This window comes from Rhinopithecus bieti, unplaced genomic scaffold, assembly GCF_001698545.2.
Source record: "Rhinopithecus bieti isolate Rb0 unplaced genomic scaffold, ASM169854v2 scaffold_11380, whole genome shotgun sequence".
In the NCBI taxonomy this organism is placed as follows: Eukaryota; Metazoa; Chordata; class Mammalia; order Primates; family Cercopithecidae; genus Rhinopithecus; species Rhinopithecus bieti.
In genome coordinates, this window is record NW_016807225.1 from 488,675 (window position 1) to 503,590 (window position 14,916).

At 42.9% G+C, this 14,916-nt stretch overlaps 2 protein-coding genes across 2 annotated transcripts in view; one reads left to right on the forward strand and one right to left on the reverse strand.

The window, feature by feature from the left end:
* BBOF1 (basal body orientation factor 1) overlaps positions 1-6,353 on the forward strand; it is a 45,133-nt gene extending 38,780 nt beyond the window's left edge. The window contains 1 exon segment of the mRNA XM_017880483.1: positions 4,959-6,353. The gene's annotated coding sequence lies outside the window, so the exon portion shown is untranslated.
* The window catches only part of ALDH6A1 (aldehyde dehydrogenase 6 family member A1), a 27,361-nt gene continuing 13,211 nt past the window's right edge, over positions 767-14,916 (reverse strand). The window contains exons 3-12 of the mRNA XM_017880482.1: positions 13,535-13,609; positions 13,199-13,360; positions 12,892-12,970; positions 12,191-12,493; positions 9,843-9,964; positions 7,650-7,839; positions 6,963-7,144; positions 5,445-5,624; positions 5,093-5,191; positions 767-2,311 (exon numbers count right to left, since the gene is read on the reverse strand). Of these exons, the coding sequence (XP_017735971.1) occupies positions 2,207-2,311; positions 5,093-5,191; positions 5,445-5,624; positions 6,963-7,144; positions 7,650-7,839; positions 9,843-9,964; positions 12,191-12,493; positions 12,892-12,970; positions 13,199-13,360; positions 13,535-13,609 (1,497 nt within the window). The 3' untranslated portion in view covers positions 767-2,206. The remainder of the gene's footprint in view (positions 2,312-5,092; positions 5,192-5,444; positions 5,625-6,962; positions 7,145-7,649; positions 7,840-9,842; positions 9,965-12,190; positions 12,494-12,891; positions 12,971-13,198; positions 13,361-13,534; positions 13,610-14,916) is intronic.

A 14,916-nucleotide genomic window follows, 5' to 3' on the forward strand; every position in this document is an offset into this window, starting at 1 on the left:
AAAAAAAAAAAAAAAAAAAAAAAAAAAAGGCCCAGCAGGGTCATAAGTGTATTTTACAAAAGTTCCAGTCACCTTAAGTGATTGAAGGTTTTGATATTCTATCCAGCCAGGTGGTTAGTAATAAGCCTCAGATCCACAGGGTACACAACATTTTCAAGGTCTTTTTTTTTTTTTTTAATCATCCTTAATTCATGAATAACCCCCATAGTGTAGGTTAGTTAGCACTATCAAAGTGACTAGTAAGGACGCAGGAAAATAAAGAGAGGATTCAATTGGGATGGTACTGCAAAAAGAATCCATTCTGTTCAGCACATGAATTTCTGTTCTGATCTTAAGTTTAGATATATCAAAGAAACAAAAAGCATAAAGGCGGCTGGGGGTGGTGGGACACACCTGTAATCACAGCACTTTGGGAGGCCAAGGCAGGCAGATCACCTGAGGTCGGGAGTTCAAGACCAGCCTGACCAATATGGAGAAACCCCGTCTCTACTAAAAATACAAAAACATTAGCCAGGTGTGGTGGCGTATGCCTGAAATCCCAGCTACTTGGGAGGCTGAGGCAGGAGAATTGCTTGAACCCGGGAGGCGGAGGTTGCAGTGAGCCGAGATCACGCCACTGTACTCCAGCCTGGGCAATAAGAGCGAAATGCCATCTCCAAAAAAAAAGCATAAAGGCAGTTGAACTAATGGCAGAAGACTGTCAAAGCATTTTTTTTTTAACCACTTTATGTCATGAAAAGCTTTGAAATTTCTTAGGCCCAGTCAATTGCTCTACATGAAGAATTCTTTATTAAAAAAATCACTAATTAGAAATACAGACAAGAGAAAAGAATATATAAAATTTGGCAAGTAATAGCAGGTTAGATTTGCTTAAGGCAGGTGTCTTACCCATTTTCATGGTTGGAATACTCCTTGATTTCTGGACCTAAAATAACTTTTGAAATAATTTTCTAAACAAAATTATTTGCATCTGGCCAGGCGCGGTGGCTCATGCCTGTAATCCCAGCACTTTGGGAGGCCGAGGCAGGTGGATCACCTGAGGTCAGGAGTTCGAGACCAGCCTGACCAACATGGAGAAACCTCGTCTCTACTAAAAATACAAAATTAGCTGGGTGTGGTGGCACATGCCTGTAATCCCAGCTACTAGTGGGGGCTGAGGCAGGAGAATTGCTTGATCCTGGGAGGTGGAGATTGCGGTGACCCAAGATCACACCATTGCACTCCAGCCTGGGCAACAAGAGCGAAACTCCATCTCAAAAAAAAGAAAAAAGAAAATTATTTGCATCTGAATTAATGGCTGAAGCATTAATTAATGATTGCTGAAGAGGACCCTGAAAGTTAGTACTTGGCACATATAACAAAAAGTTGATTTGATTTATCCACTGCTTACTGAGGTATCCTTGAGAAGTGATCTTGAAGAAGCAGGAACAGTGACAATGATAGAACTAATAGTGGTCATGAATTACTAGGAAACAAAGTGGCATTGAGCAGAAAAGAAAGAAGCTGTTGCCATAACTTTGGGATATATAAAAATGGATTATATCTTGTGTATTGTGGGATAAAAGAGGGGCTAAAGAAAGCTTTGCAGGAGGTCTCTCCCAGTGGCATTTAGGTAGTGCTATGTTTGAGGATCAACCAAAAACAGTGAGTTATTTCTGTCCTGTTTCCCCATCTAAGAGTTCTTCTTGCAATTATTGGAACATTTTCTTTTAAAAAAAAAAAAATTCCCTTTTCTTTTTTTACTTTTTCAATTTTTTAAAATAGAGACAGGGTTTCGCCATGTTGCCCAGGCTGGTCTTCAACTCCTGGGCCCAAGCAGTCTGCCCACCATGGCCTCCCAAAATGATGGAATTACAGGCATGAGCCACTGCGCCTAGCCGGAACATTTTCTTTACATACACTGGCGTTTCTCCCCTTCAAATCATCAGAAAAGGGGAATCAGGTTTAAGCACTAATTTCAGATAAGCATTTCATAGTTACAACAGTTACCTCAAAAATGTATGAAGAGCAAGTGAAAAATCTGATTTCATTGTTACACTAGGCATCTCCCTATAGAAACTTTGCTGGGGTTAATAGTCCTGAGGAAGATTTTAGTTACAGTGTAGTCCAGTCCCATAGATCTGATCTGAGCAAAGCTGACAAATGAAGCTGCTCAAAAATAAAGGGAGATTACTCAGGATGGACTGAGTCTTAAACAAACTTATGTCTAACGGCCCATGGTAGGCATGACAACAGCAGGTGAGGAAAGAGTAGCATCCTCTTCTTTCCACTGAGAAGTAATGGTCTTTAACTGAGTGTAGAATTGGATGCCCTAAGGAAAACAGAAAAAAAGTTAGCATATATTTCTGGGGTTTCATGATTCTTCTTTTAATTAGCTTTTGAAGGAGGTATTATAAAGTGCTACTCACTTTCCTAATTGAGAAATGTAATCAGAATCCAATATATATTGTTCATAAGATAATTGATCTAAAACATTTAACATAATACCTGGCAGATAGTAAACAATCAAACCTTAGCCATCATTATTATGCTGAAACTAGTATTTCTTTCTTTTTTGTTTGAGATGGAGTCTTGCTTTCTCACTTAGGCTGAAGTGCAGTGGCATGATCTCAGCTCACTGCAACCTCTGCCTCCCAGGTTCAAGCAACTCTCCTGCCTCAGCCTCTCAAGTAGCTGGGATTACAGGAACCTGCTACCATGCCTGGCTAATTTTTGTATTTTTAGTGGATATGGGGTTTCACCATGTTCACCAGGCTGGTCTCGAATTCCTGGCCTCAAGTGATCCGCCTTCCTCGGCCTCTCAAAGTGCTGGAATTACAAGTGTGAGCCACCATGCTCCCAGCCATTATATAGTAGGCCATTTATTTATTTATTTATCTATTTATTTATTTATTTATTTATTTATTTATTTATTTATTTAGAGAAGGAGTCTCTCTCGGCTCACTGCAACCTCTGCCTCCTATCTATCTATCTATCTATCTATCTATCTATTTATTTATTTATTTAGAGAAGGAGTCTCTCTCGGCTCACTGCAACCTCTGCCTCCCAGGTTCATGTGATTCTCCTGCCTCAGCCTTCTGAGTAGCTGGGATTACAGGTGTGTGCCACCACACCCAGCTAGTTTTGTATTTTCAGTAGAGACGGGGTTTCACCATGTTGGCCAGGCTGGTCACCTGACTTCAGGTGATCCTCCAGTCTTGTCCTCCCAAAGTGCTGGGATTACAGGCATGAGCCACTGTGCCTAGTCGGCTATTTCTGATAATTATCAGAGATCATGAGCTCTATATTGAAGTGGCAAACCCAAAGCATCTTACAAATCTAAAGTAAAATATCTGACATTATACAAATTCACTTCTAAATTACCTATAACATGTGAGCCCAAAAATTCAGCATATTTAACTCTCTCTATATATAGATAGATATACTTTATTTTATTTTATATATTTTTTTTGAGATGGAGTCCCACTCTGTCGCCCAGGCTGGAGTGCAGTGGTGTGATTTCAGCTCACTGCAAGCTCTGCCTCCTGAGTTCATGCCATTCTTCTGCCTCAGCCTCCCAAGTGGCTGGGACTACAGGTGCCCGCCACCACGCCCGGCTAATTTGTTGTATTTTTAGTAGAGATGGGGTTTCACCATGTTAGCCAGGATGGTCTCGATCTTCTGACCTTATGATCCACCCGCCTCGGCCTCCCAAAGTGCTGGGATTACAGGCGTGAGCCACCACACCCAGCTAGATATAGTTTATTTTATAAGAGTAGGCTTGAGCAAAAGAGAATAATACATCGTGCAGATTTAACACTTATATAATTACTAGCAAGCTAGAATGACATTTTACCAGATTACCAGAGTAATTTATAATAATTAAATTGGGGGGTGCAGCCAGGAGTGGTGGCTCACACTTGTAATATCAGCACTTTGGGAGGCTGAGGCAGGCGGATCACTTGAGGCCATGAGCTCGAGACCAGCCTGGCCCAACGTGGCGAAACTCCGTCTCTATTTAAAAAAAAAAAAAAAAAAATAGCTGGGTATGGTGGCCGGTGCCTGTAATCCCAGCTACTTGGGAGCTTGAGGCAGAATTGCTTGAACCTGGGAGGTGGAGGTTGCAAATGAGCTGAGATTGCACCACTGCACTCCAACCTGGGCAACAGAGCAAGACTCCCATCTCAAAAATAAATAAATAAATAAATGAGAGGGTGGGCAGGCAACAATTTTTAAACAATAGTTGTACTCTGTTTTGCTTAAAAGAAATGTAACTAGTATCAAATTAGTCATTTTTACAAAAGCTGTGACTAAGCTGGGTTCAGTGACTCACTCCTGTAATCCCAGCACTTTGGGAGGCCAAGGCAGGCAGATCACCTGAGGTAAGGAGGTTGAGACCAGCCTGGCCAACATGGCAAAACCCCATCTCTACTACAAATACAAAAATTGGGGGGGCGTGGTGGTGCGTGCCTGTAATCTCAGCTACTCAGGAGGCATAGACAGGAGAACTGCTTGAACCCTGGAGGCTGAGGTTGCAGTGAGCTGAGACCATGCCACAGCACTCCAGCCTGGGCAACAGAGCGAGACTGTGTCTCACAAAAAAAAAAAAAAAAAAAAAAGTAATAATGTCTGCTACAAAGAAGGTGCTCAATAACATTTTTTGTAAATGAATAACTATTACAGAAAAACTATGTGCAATGGGAACACACTGGGGATCACACCACCCAGCACTGAGGGAGGGGTGGTGGCAGTTGGAGGAGGTTTTCTGGAGGAGCTCATTCTTTAAATTGAGACATGACAGATGATTAGGAGTTAGTCAGATGAAAGGGGAGAGATGGCGAAGAGGGTCACACGCTCAGGAAGTGGCATATACAAGGGCTTGGACTTCCCCATACTCTTTCCTCAAAACTTTGTTGCTTTGAGTTATTCAGGAAGAAGCAGCTTTGGCAAAATTTTGTTAACTTTTAAATCTTTTTTAGGGAACCTTCTGAGAAGCACTGATTATGACCCCACAGATGCTGCTGGCAGGCCCTTCCTTGCAGAATCCTTGCTCCTGAATATCTTTAAGAAAATTTCTTAAGGGAAAAGACAAAAATTTTAACTCAAAAGTTACCTGTTTGCCATAGAAATTGGTGTCTCCCCTGAAGGAGGATCGAGAGCCGGTGAATGAGAACATTGGCAAAGGCACTGGAATGGGGACATTCACTCCCACCTAAAACAGAACAAATCCATGTCATACCCTAAGGACAAAGAAACTCTCCATTTAGAAGCACAACGGTATCAGAGACCAGTTTTGAATACCCACCTTCCACCCTGTCCTCTACCCCATGAACTTTCATTCCTGAGGAAGAAATGGGGCAATGTGGGAGGTCATGGGGACAATCTTAAACCAATGACTCACCATTATTTACTGTTTCCTCTTAGGAAATAGATATAAGAATCTCTTAAAAATTCTGTTCACAAACCTGTCCGACATCCACCAAGTGGGCATATTTCCGAGCAGTGGCTCCATTGGTGGTGAAGATAGCAGTTCCATTTCCATATGGGTTGTTATTTACAATCTGGATGGCTTCATCCAATGTTTCTGTCTCCAGAACCACAAGAACTGGACCAAAAATCTCCTCTTTGTAACAGGTCATATTTGGCTGCCAGGAGTGATGCATCCAGAAAAGAAGTCAGCTTTTTGGATTCTGAGTATTTTACGCTTATTTGGTACTTTCATTTACTACACATCATTTACATGGACAACTTTCATATAAGTAATCTCTTTTCATTTCAAATCACCTATTTTAAAAAAAGTCCTCTCTTAACTGTGTTCCATCTTCCAAGTTACCAATCATATAAAAAACTTGGAATTCCTATCAACAATAACCACACTTCCTCTAAGGGACTGTATTTTTAGTTCATGACCCATCATTAGCTTCCTTTTAATACCTGAACAACTTGTTTCATCCAATCGTTATCAAAAGTTACATGAAAATTTATTTTTTATAAATCCAATCTATATTAAATATACCAGGATAATTTTTCTCTTTATAGAAACCCAATGCTGTTTTCTATAACATAAACAATCCATTCTTATTCACTCCTTTGCCTCCCAAATAAGTCTGTATGTTTATATTTTGATATCAGGTCATAGACACTCAAAACATCCTTCACCATGCAATTAATGTTTGTTGCTGGTAAACGGATTTTTCTGTATGGTTCTGTGGCAAGAGATTTCATAATTTCTACTGCACTTACATTCAACACTTGATGATTCACTATTATACTAGGGCTATATGAATTTCAAAAAACGCCTCATTACCTCAATTTTTAAGTCATGTTAGCTGAGAGACTTTCAAAGTTTTGATAAATAAAAATTGACAAGTCAATTATTTTTGTCACTTTCAATAAATATCAGGTGGTTGATATATTGATTGAGACACTGCAGTAGCCATAAGCTAGGCAGCAAGAGGGAGACAGGAGAGAAAACATTAACAAACCAGTATAAGATAAGATAGCGTTTGGCAAACTATAGCCTGTGGGCCAAATGTGGCTTCCTGCCTGTTTTTGTACAGTCCCCAAGTTAAAAATGGTTTCTGCATTTTTAAATGGTTGAAAAAATATTTAATCATATATAAAATGATATGAAATTCAAATATCAGTGTCCATAAATAAAGTTTTATTGGAACACAGCCACCCAATGTTTATGGCTGATCTCACACTACAACATCAGAGTTTAGTTGCAACAGACACTATATTCCTGCAAAGCTGAAAATATCCCTTTATGGAAAGTTTGCAGACTGCTGGTATAGTGGAAAGAGTTTGGTTGGGAGTTAGAAGGGGAGGCCAATTCAGACTCCAGATAAAATAACTGATCAATTCTGGCAAGAGATGAAGTGTTAGTCATTAAGTATTTTCATTAATAAATTAGAGGGATGAGATTCTATAGCCCTTAAGGTGCCTTCAGCTCTCATATTTGTGAAATAAAAGTTGTTCACCTTGACATTTGAGATGATGGTTGGTCCAACAAAGTTACCATTTTCATAGCCTTTCACTTTAATTTTTCGTCCATCAAGAAGGATGGACGCTCCCTCCTTTGTTCCACTATCAATCAGATTACAGACTCGCTCTTTGGCCTGGGGAGTGATCAGAGGGCCAAGATCAGCTCCAGGCTGATCTCCTGTAAAACAACACAGAAGAATTTAAGGTCCTCATTAACATAAATTATGACTGCTGTCAGAGCTCATGCCTGTAATCCCAAAACTTTAGGAGGCCAAGGCAGGAGGACTGCTTGAGCCCAGGAGTTCCAGACCAGCCTGGGCAACAAAGTGAGACTTCATCTCTACAAAAAATAAAAAAATTAGCCAGGTGGTGGTGCACACCTGTGGTCCAAGCTGCTCAGGAGGCTGAGGCAGGAGGATCACTTGAGCCCAAGAGTTTGAGGCTGCCATGAGCTAGGATGGCACCACTGCACTCCAGCTTGGGTGACAGAGAGCCTCTGCCTTTAAAAACAAAACAAAACAAAAAACTGCTAATGAGATGAATCCAAATGACAAGTACAATATAAAGAGAGGAAATGGCAAGAATAGACATGATTGTTCCCACTGGCCAAGGCCAGTGACAGAACCCAAGAGCTTAGTGCCACAGATGCAAAATCTAAGGGAGCAAGGCAGGTGATTGATTACCTGCATTGACTCTCAGGTTTTTGGCACGCTCCACCAGCTCTGGCAGCCACTTCTTGGCTTCTCCCACAAGGACTGCTGTTGAAAGAGCCATGCAGCGCTGACCAGCAGCTCCAAATGCTGCCCCAACCAACTGGTTCAGGGTATTTTCCTTATTGGCATCTGGCATGACTACCCCATGGTTCTTGGCTCCCTAAAAAAAAAATACAGAAAGCACAGGAATCTTCCTTGGGCAAATACAATTAAGCTAAGAAATTAAGCAGTGGACCAGGTGTGGTGGCTAACGCCTGTAATCCCAGCACTTTGGGAGGCTGAGGTGGGAAGGATCACCTGAGGTCAGGTGTTCAAGACCAGCTTCGGCAACATGGTGAAACACGATCTCTACAAAAAATTAGCCAGGAATGATGGCACAAGCCTGTGGTCCCAGTTACTTGGGAAGCTGAGGTAGGGGGACACCTTGATCCTGGGAAGCAGAGGTTGCAGTGAGCCAAGATCACACCATTGTACTCCAGAGTGGGTGACAGAGTGAGACCCGTCTCAACAACAAAACAAAACAAAACAAAACAAAAAAAACACAAAAACAACAAAAGGAAAGAATTTGTTGACTGCTGGGTTTTTCAGTTATAAGAAGAGCAATGTTAAAAAAAAAAAAAAAAAAAAGAACTTACAGCCTTACAGCAATAATGCCAGTAACCAGCTGAAAGGCAAAACAGAAAGTAGACCTCTTGATATAGAATTTCAAGAAAGAGGCCGGGCGCGGTGGCTCAAGCGCCTGGCGGGTTCGCTCGAGGTTGGTTCCGAGCGTGCTTTGTTGAGTGGTGTTATAGTAAAATGAGGAATATGGAGAGTCCAGGAGATTATAACGGTAATTACTCAAGCTACTTTATTTGATTGCGTATCAACAAAGCTTTATAGCTCGTACTATATCTGATTTAATCGAGACCGATAACCAGATGCAGGTTGCGTAATTACAGGGCTATGAATCTTTCACACGTCTGTGTAAATAGAGAAACTGATTTCAAATAAACTTAGCTCAGAGAAGTCTCCGTGCGACGACCGTAAGAATGCGGTGCGAGTCTCTGGTAGTTGCCCAGCCATCTCCTTGCCCTGTCGGAGATGTGTGCTGAGACGCTACCCGAGACTATGACAATTCAATGTGTATCAGTGATTTTAAAAAAGATACAAAGCAAACCGAGACGCGTCGAGGAGTGGAGATTTCTGCAGTGAGCTCGAGAGTCCGCCACTAGCTCTATCGCGATGTGCTGGCGAAGCCACATTAAAATAGTAGATTTACAAGGTTCTTGTCCACTTCAGCATTTTGCTGATAGGCTAAGGAGGACATTGTGACTTGGCGACAAGGGACTGCTGTGGTTATTGTCGAAGTCCTGCCACCTAATAGAAGAATAGATTTAGAAAGAAAAAAAAAAAAGATTTCAAGAAAGAGCCAGGCATGGTGGCTCATGCCTGTAATCCCAGCACTTTGGGAGGCCGAGGTGGGCGGATCACTTGAGATCAGGAGTTCGAGACCAGCTTGGCCAACATGGTGAAACCCCATCTCTACTAAAATACAAAATTAGCCAGGTGTGGTGGTAGGCACCTGTAATCCCAGCTACTTGGGAGGGTGAGGCACGAGAATTGTTTGAACCTGGGAGGTGGAGGTTGCAGTCAGCTGTGATGGCACCACCGCACTCTAGCCTGGGTGACAGAGTAAGACTCTGTCTCAAAAAAAAGTGATTAACGTGACTTAGAATGAAGCTCCTCTAAAGGTTCATGATTAAAGAGAAGACATTCAGGAGGACATGGTAAGGCTCACGTCTGTAATCCCAGCACTTTGGGAGGCCAAGGCGGGCAGATCACGAGGTCAGGAGATCGAAACCATCCTGGCCAACATGATGAAACCCCATCTCTACTGAAAAAAAATAGAAAAATTAGCCAGGTGCGGTGGTGCATGCCTGTAGTCCTAGCTACTCAGGAGGCTGAGGCAGGAGAATCACTTGAACCCAGGAGGCAGAGGTTGCAGTGAGCCAAGATAGTGCCACTGCACTCTAGCCTGGCGACAGAGAGACTCTGTCTCAAAAAAAAAAAAAAGAAACACTGACATTGGGGTGGGATTAGTGGCCTCTCTGCTGAAGGTCTGTTCCTAGGTAATTTTCATATATAGAATAAAGATTGGAGAAAAAAAGAATAAGAAGTCACCATATTGGCTTGAACCCTCTTGCCATGTCTTGATCCTCTCTCGAAGATATACTCTCCTGCCTGGTTGGATCCCACAAAGCTGATTGCTTTGATGTCCGGATGATCGCAAATAAAATTTACAGCTTTAAGAAGAAAATAAATGATCACTCACAAAGGAGCAAATGGATTCTCAACATGGAAAATTTCCCCTTTCCCCACTGTTATGAATTTGAAGTTTTCCTGTGTTTTTCTTTTCTTCTTCTTTTTTTTTTTGAGACGGAGTCTTGCTCTGTTGTCCAGGTTGGAGTGCAGTGGTGCGATCTTGGCTCACTGCAACTGACGCCTCCCAGGTTCAAGCAATTCTCTGTCTCAGCCTCCCAAGCAGCTGGGATTATAGGCACCTGCCACCACGCCTGGCTAATTTTTGTATTTTTAGTAGACACGGGGGTTTACCATCTTGACCAGGCTGGTCTTGAACTCCTGACCTTGTGATCCACTCGCCTTAGCCTCCCAAAATGCTGGGATTACAGGTGTGAGCCACTGCGCCAGGCCTGTGTTTGTTTTTCTATACTGGATTCTCATTTAAAGTTCTCTCCTTGTACCTTTTAAATTCTATTTAGCTGGCTGGACACGGTGGTGCATGCCTGTAATTCCAGCACTTTGGGAGGCTGAGGCAGGTGGATCACCTGAGGTCAAGAGTTCGAGTTCATCCAATATGGTGAAACCCTGTCTCTACTAAAAATACAAAAAAATTAGCCAGGAGTGGTGGTGGGCGCTTGTAATCCCAGCTACTTGGGAGTCTGAGGCAGGAGAATTGCTTGAACCTAGGAGGCAGAGGTTGCAGTGAGCCAAGATCATGCCATTGCACTCCAGCCTGGGCAACAAGAGCAAAAGTCCATCTCAAAAAAATAAAAAATAAAAAAATGAATTCTATTTAGCCTCTTTCCTTTCATGATTTTTCTCATGTGCTACCCCAGAATTTCCACTTCTAACTTTTATTTTTTAATTTTTATATATATTTTTTGAGACAGGGTCTCACTGTTTCACCTAGGCTGGAGTGCAGTGGTGCAATCTTGGCTCACTGCAACCTCTGTCTGCCAGGCTTAAGCCGTCTTCCCACCTCATGGGACTACCTGCACATGCCACCATTCCTGGCTAAGTTTTGCATTTTTTTTGTACAGACAAGGGTTTTGCCACATAGCCCAGGCTGGTCTCGAACTCCTGGGCTCAAGTGATCCGCCTACCTTCGCCTCCCAAAGTGCTGGGATCACAGGTGTGTGCCACTGTACTCGGCCTTAATGTAACTTTGAAGGCTGCAACTCCTATTTTCCTCGAAAACAACAGCCTTTGAATACTGAACTCTTCTTTTTTGTCCTTTAAGAATAACAATAAGCAGTGCACGGTGGCTCACGCCTGTAATCCCAGCACTTTGGGAGGCTGAGGCGGGTGGATCACCTGAGGTCAGGAGTTTGAGACCAGCCTGGCCAACATGGTGAAACCCCGTCTGTACTAAATAGTTTTACCAAAATTAGTGGGGCACGGTGACACATGCCTGTAATCCCAGCTATTCAGGAGGCTAAGGCAGGAGAATTGCTTGAACCTGGGAGGCAGAGGGTAGAGTGAGCTGAGATCGCACCACTGCACTTCAGCCTGGGCAACAGAGGGAGACTCCATGTCAAAAAAAAAAAGAATAACAATATTTCCTCAATGGTGACTATGTACTGGGACACTCAGACACTACTGTGTTCTCATGTGAGAGGTCATATAGCGTAGTTTTTAAAAGCAAAAATCAGAGTCAGCCTTCCTGAATGGGTATACACATCCTGGCTTTGACGGTTTCTAGCACTGTGACTTTGGGCTAATTAATTTCACTATGTCTCATTTTTCTCTTCTGCAAAATGGAAAAAATAATACCTATCTCAAAGGGTGATTATAAAGATTAATAGATAAAAAGCACTAGGAACAGTGCCTGAAACACAGACGCACTGTTTAAGTATTAGCTATTATTACAAGAATTGGAAGGCCTTCAGTATCTCTGAGATCTGCAAATTCTCTGAGTTAAATCCTCATGTATTCTCTTCATATTGAAGAAAAAAGTTTCTTTTTTAATCTTATCTGTGTCTAGCCCTAATCCAGATTTCTAGTGTCCCAATATGTACTGTAGGGCAAGAAGCAAGAAGCACTGCTATTCCCCAGTTGGTTACCTTGGTGCACAAAGATGGCAAAATCATCAACAAACATGGAGGTTAAAATGAGTAAATACTTTCCTCCTTACAAGTAGGTTCCTTATCCTAAAACATCCAATCATCACTAAACACCTTGATTTTTTGGTAGCCAGATTAAGTAGCCATATGCAGAAGGGCAGTTACCTTCATGTTGTCCATGAATGATGTTTAATGTTCCATCAGGGGCACCAGAATCCTGGAGCAACTTAGCAAGAAGCATAGTTGCTCCAGGGACTCGCTCGGATGGCTTCATTAGAAAGGTATTTCCACACACCATAGCCATGGGAAACATCCAAAGGGGGATCATGGCGGGAAAATTGAATGGAGCAATGCCTGCACACACTCCCAGAGGCAGACGGTAGGAATAAAGGTCCATGTCTTTGGTGATGGATGGCATGGTCTCTCCCATCATGAGGGATGTCACACTACAGGCATGCTCAACCACCTCTGGAACACAGAAGTCAGGCCATCAGCTCTCCACACTGTGTACTAGTTAGCTTTGTCCTGTTCTCTTCAGCCCTGAGGACAGGAAGTGGCTCAGGCCAATGAAGGGGCGCAGGGTACACTGACTTGCCCTTCCAAGTTAAGGGTTTGTGCAAAATGAGATTCTCTGAATGGGAAAAATACAGCGATATGTATATACCCACTGGAAGATCATTTGAGTAAAGAGTAAAGTAAATCAGTCTTAGGGATACTGAATACTGCCATTTTTCACAAGCGTTAAAAAAGATATCATGGGATGGCAAAATCTATATAAAGGAAGAAGCAACCTCCCATTCTGCGATCTGTGCCTCCCATCTTCCTTTGCTCCTTCCCAAAAGTCCCATAAGGGGCTCCCAGCTTACGAAGGCCTCGAAATACATCTCCTTCAGCATCAGCTAGGGTCTTCCCTTGTTCCAATGTGATTAACTTGGCAATTTCTTTCTAGAGAGAAAACACACAGATAGAAATTAATGCAAGAATGTTCCTCTTTTAAATTCTCAGGTAGCCAAGGAAGAATAAGACTGGAGGAGATGCAGTACAAGGGAGAGAGCCATGATCAATGTCTCTGCATACTGCAGAGTAAGGGAGGGTGGCTGAAAAGGTCTCTGTGAGAGTGACAAACATGCCCTAGGTGACAGTTTGGAAAAGCATACCATTCAGATTTCATACCAAGTTTTCTTTAATAAGTTGTTGATAGCGGAGCAAGACCTGCTGGCGGCTTAATACTGAAGTGTCTGCCCATGCAGGAAAAGCACGTTTGCAGGAAGCAATGGCTGCATCCATTTCTGCCTTGGTGGCCTGAGGGACCCGACCAATGACCTCATTGGTGGCCTGATGAGAAAAATAAGCACATGATCCTTTGCCCCGACTCACCTTCTCCACTGTACATCTAGTCACAGAAGCAGCACTATGTGCTTTACAATAGACACCCAGGTTCCCTACTTGCCCATTATGTCCCTAGAATTCTAGGCTCCTAAGTTGAAGTCCCAAAGCAGCTTCGCTTACTGGGTTGTGGATCTCGATCCATTTGTCACTTTTGGATTCAACAAATTTCCCATCAATGAAGAGCTTTACAGCTGGCTGAAAACAAACAAACAAACAAACAAAAAGCCATGAAACTTTGTATTAGTTAATTGCTTTGCTTTTCTCTTTCCCTTGTACCAAAAGGAAAGAAAACAAGTTGATAATGGAATCTTCTAGTCTTTAGAAATGTTACCACTAGGAAAGAGACACATAATATCCTTAGCTATTTTGTGTGTGTGTGTGTTTATTTTTTTTTTGAGACAAAGTTTCCCTCTTGTCCCCCAGTCTGGGGTGCAGTGGTGTGATCTCGGCTCACTGCAACCTCTGATTCCCGGGTTCAAGCAATTCTCTTGCCTTAGCCTCTCGAGTAACGAGATTACAGGTGCCCGCCACAACACCCAGCTACTTTTGTATTTTTAGTAGAGACGGGGTTTCACCATGTTGGCCAGACTGATCTTGAACTTCTGACCTCAGGTGATCCACCCACCTCGGCCTCCCAAAGTGCTAGGATTACAGGTGTAAGTCTCTGCATCTGGCCCTTATTATTATTATTTTTTTTTCTTGAGACATGGTCTCACTCTGTCACCCAGGCTGGAGTATAGCGGCGTGATCATGACTCACTGCAGCCTCAACCCCCAGGGCTTAGGTGATTCTCCCACTTCAGCCTCCTGAGCAGCTGGGACTACAGGCACATGCTACCATGCCCAGCTAATTTTTTTGTACTTTTGATAGAGACGGGGCTTGGCCATGTTGCCTGGCTGGTCTCGAACTCCTAGGCTCAAGTGAGCCACCCGCGTCAGGCTCTCAAAGTGCTGGGATTACAGGCGTGAGTCACTGTGCCCAGTCTATAGTTTATATTAAGATGTGGCAGAGCCTCTCAATACTGTGATCTCTCTGAGAATGGGAAATTCCCTGCTATTCACACAGTGGAACTTCATGAGTGGAAACACGATATTGTGAAGTTTATACTAAAAAAGCAGCAACTCTGTTAACAAAGATTAGCTACTATGAGTTTTTGGCCCAGCTGACTGTTAATTACTGTGAGCATGCACTACCTTTATGATCAAAAGAGTTTTGGCTGGGCACAGTGGCTCATGCCTATAATCCCAGCACTTTGGGAGGCCGAGGCAGGTGGATCACCTGAGGTCAGGAGTTCAAAGACTAGCCTGGCAAACAAGGCGAAACTTCGTCTCTACTAAAAATATAAAAATTAACTGGGTTTGGTGGCATGCACCTATAATCCTAGCTACTTGGGAGGTTGAGGCAGGAGAATCGCTTGAACCTGGGAGGCAGAGGTTGCAGTGACCCGAGATCGTGCCACTGCATTCCAGCCTGGGCGACAGAGTGAGACTCCATCTCAAAAA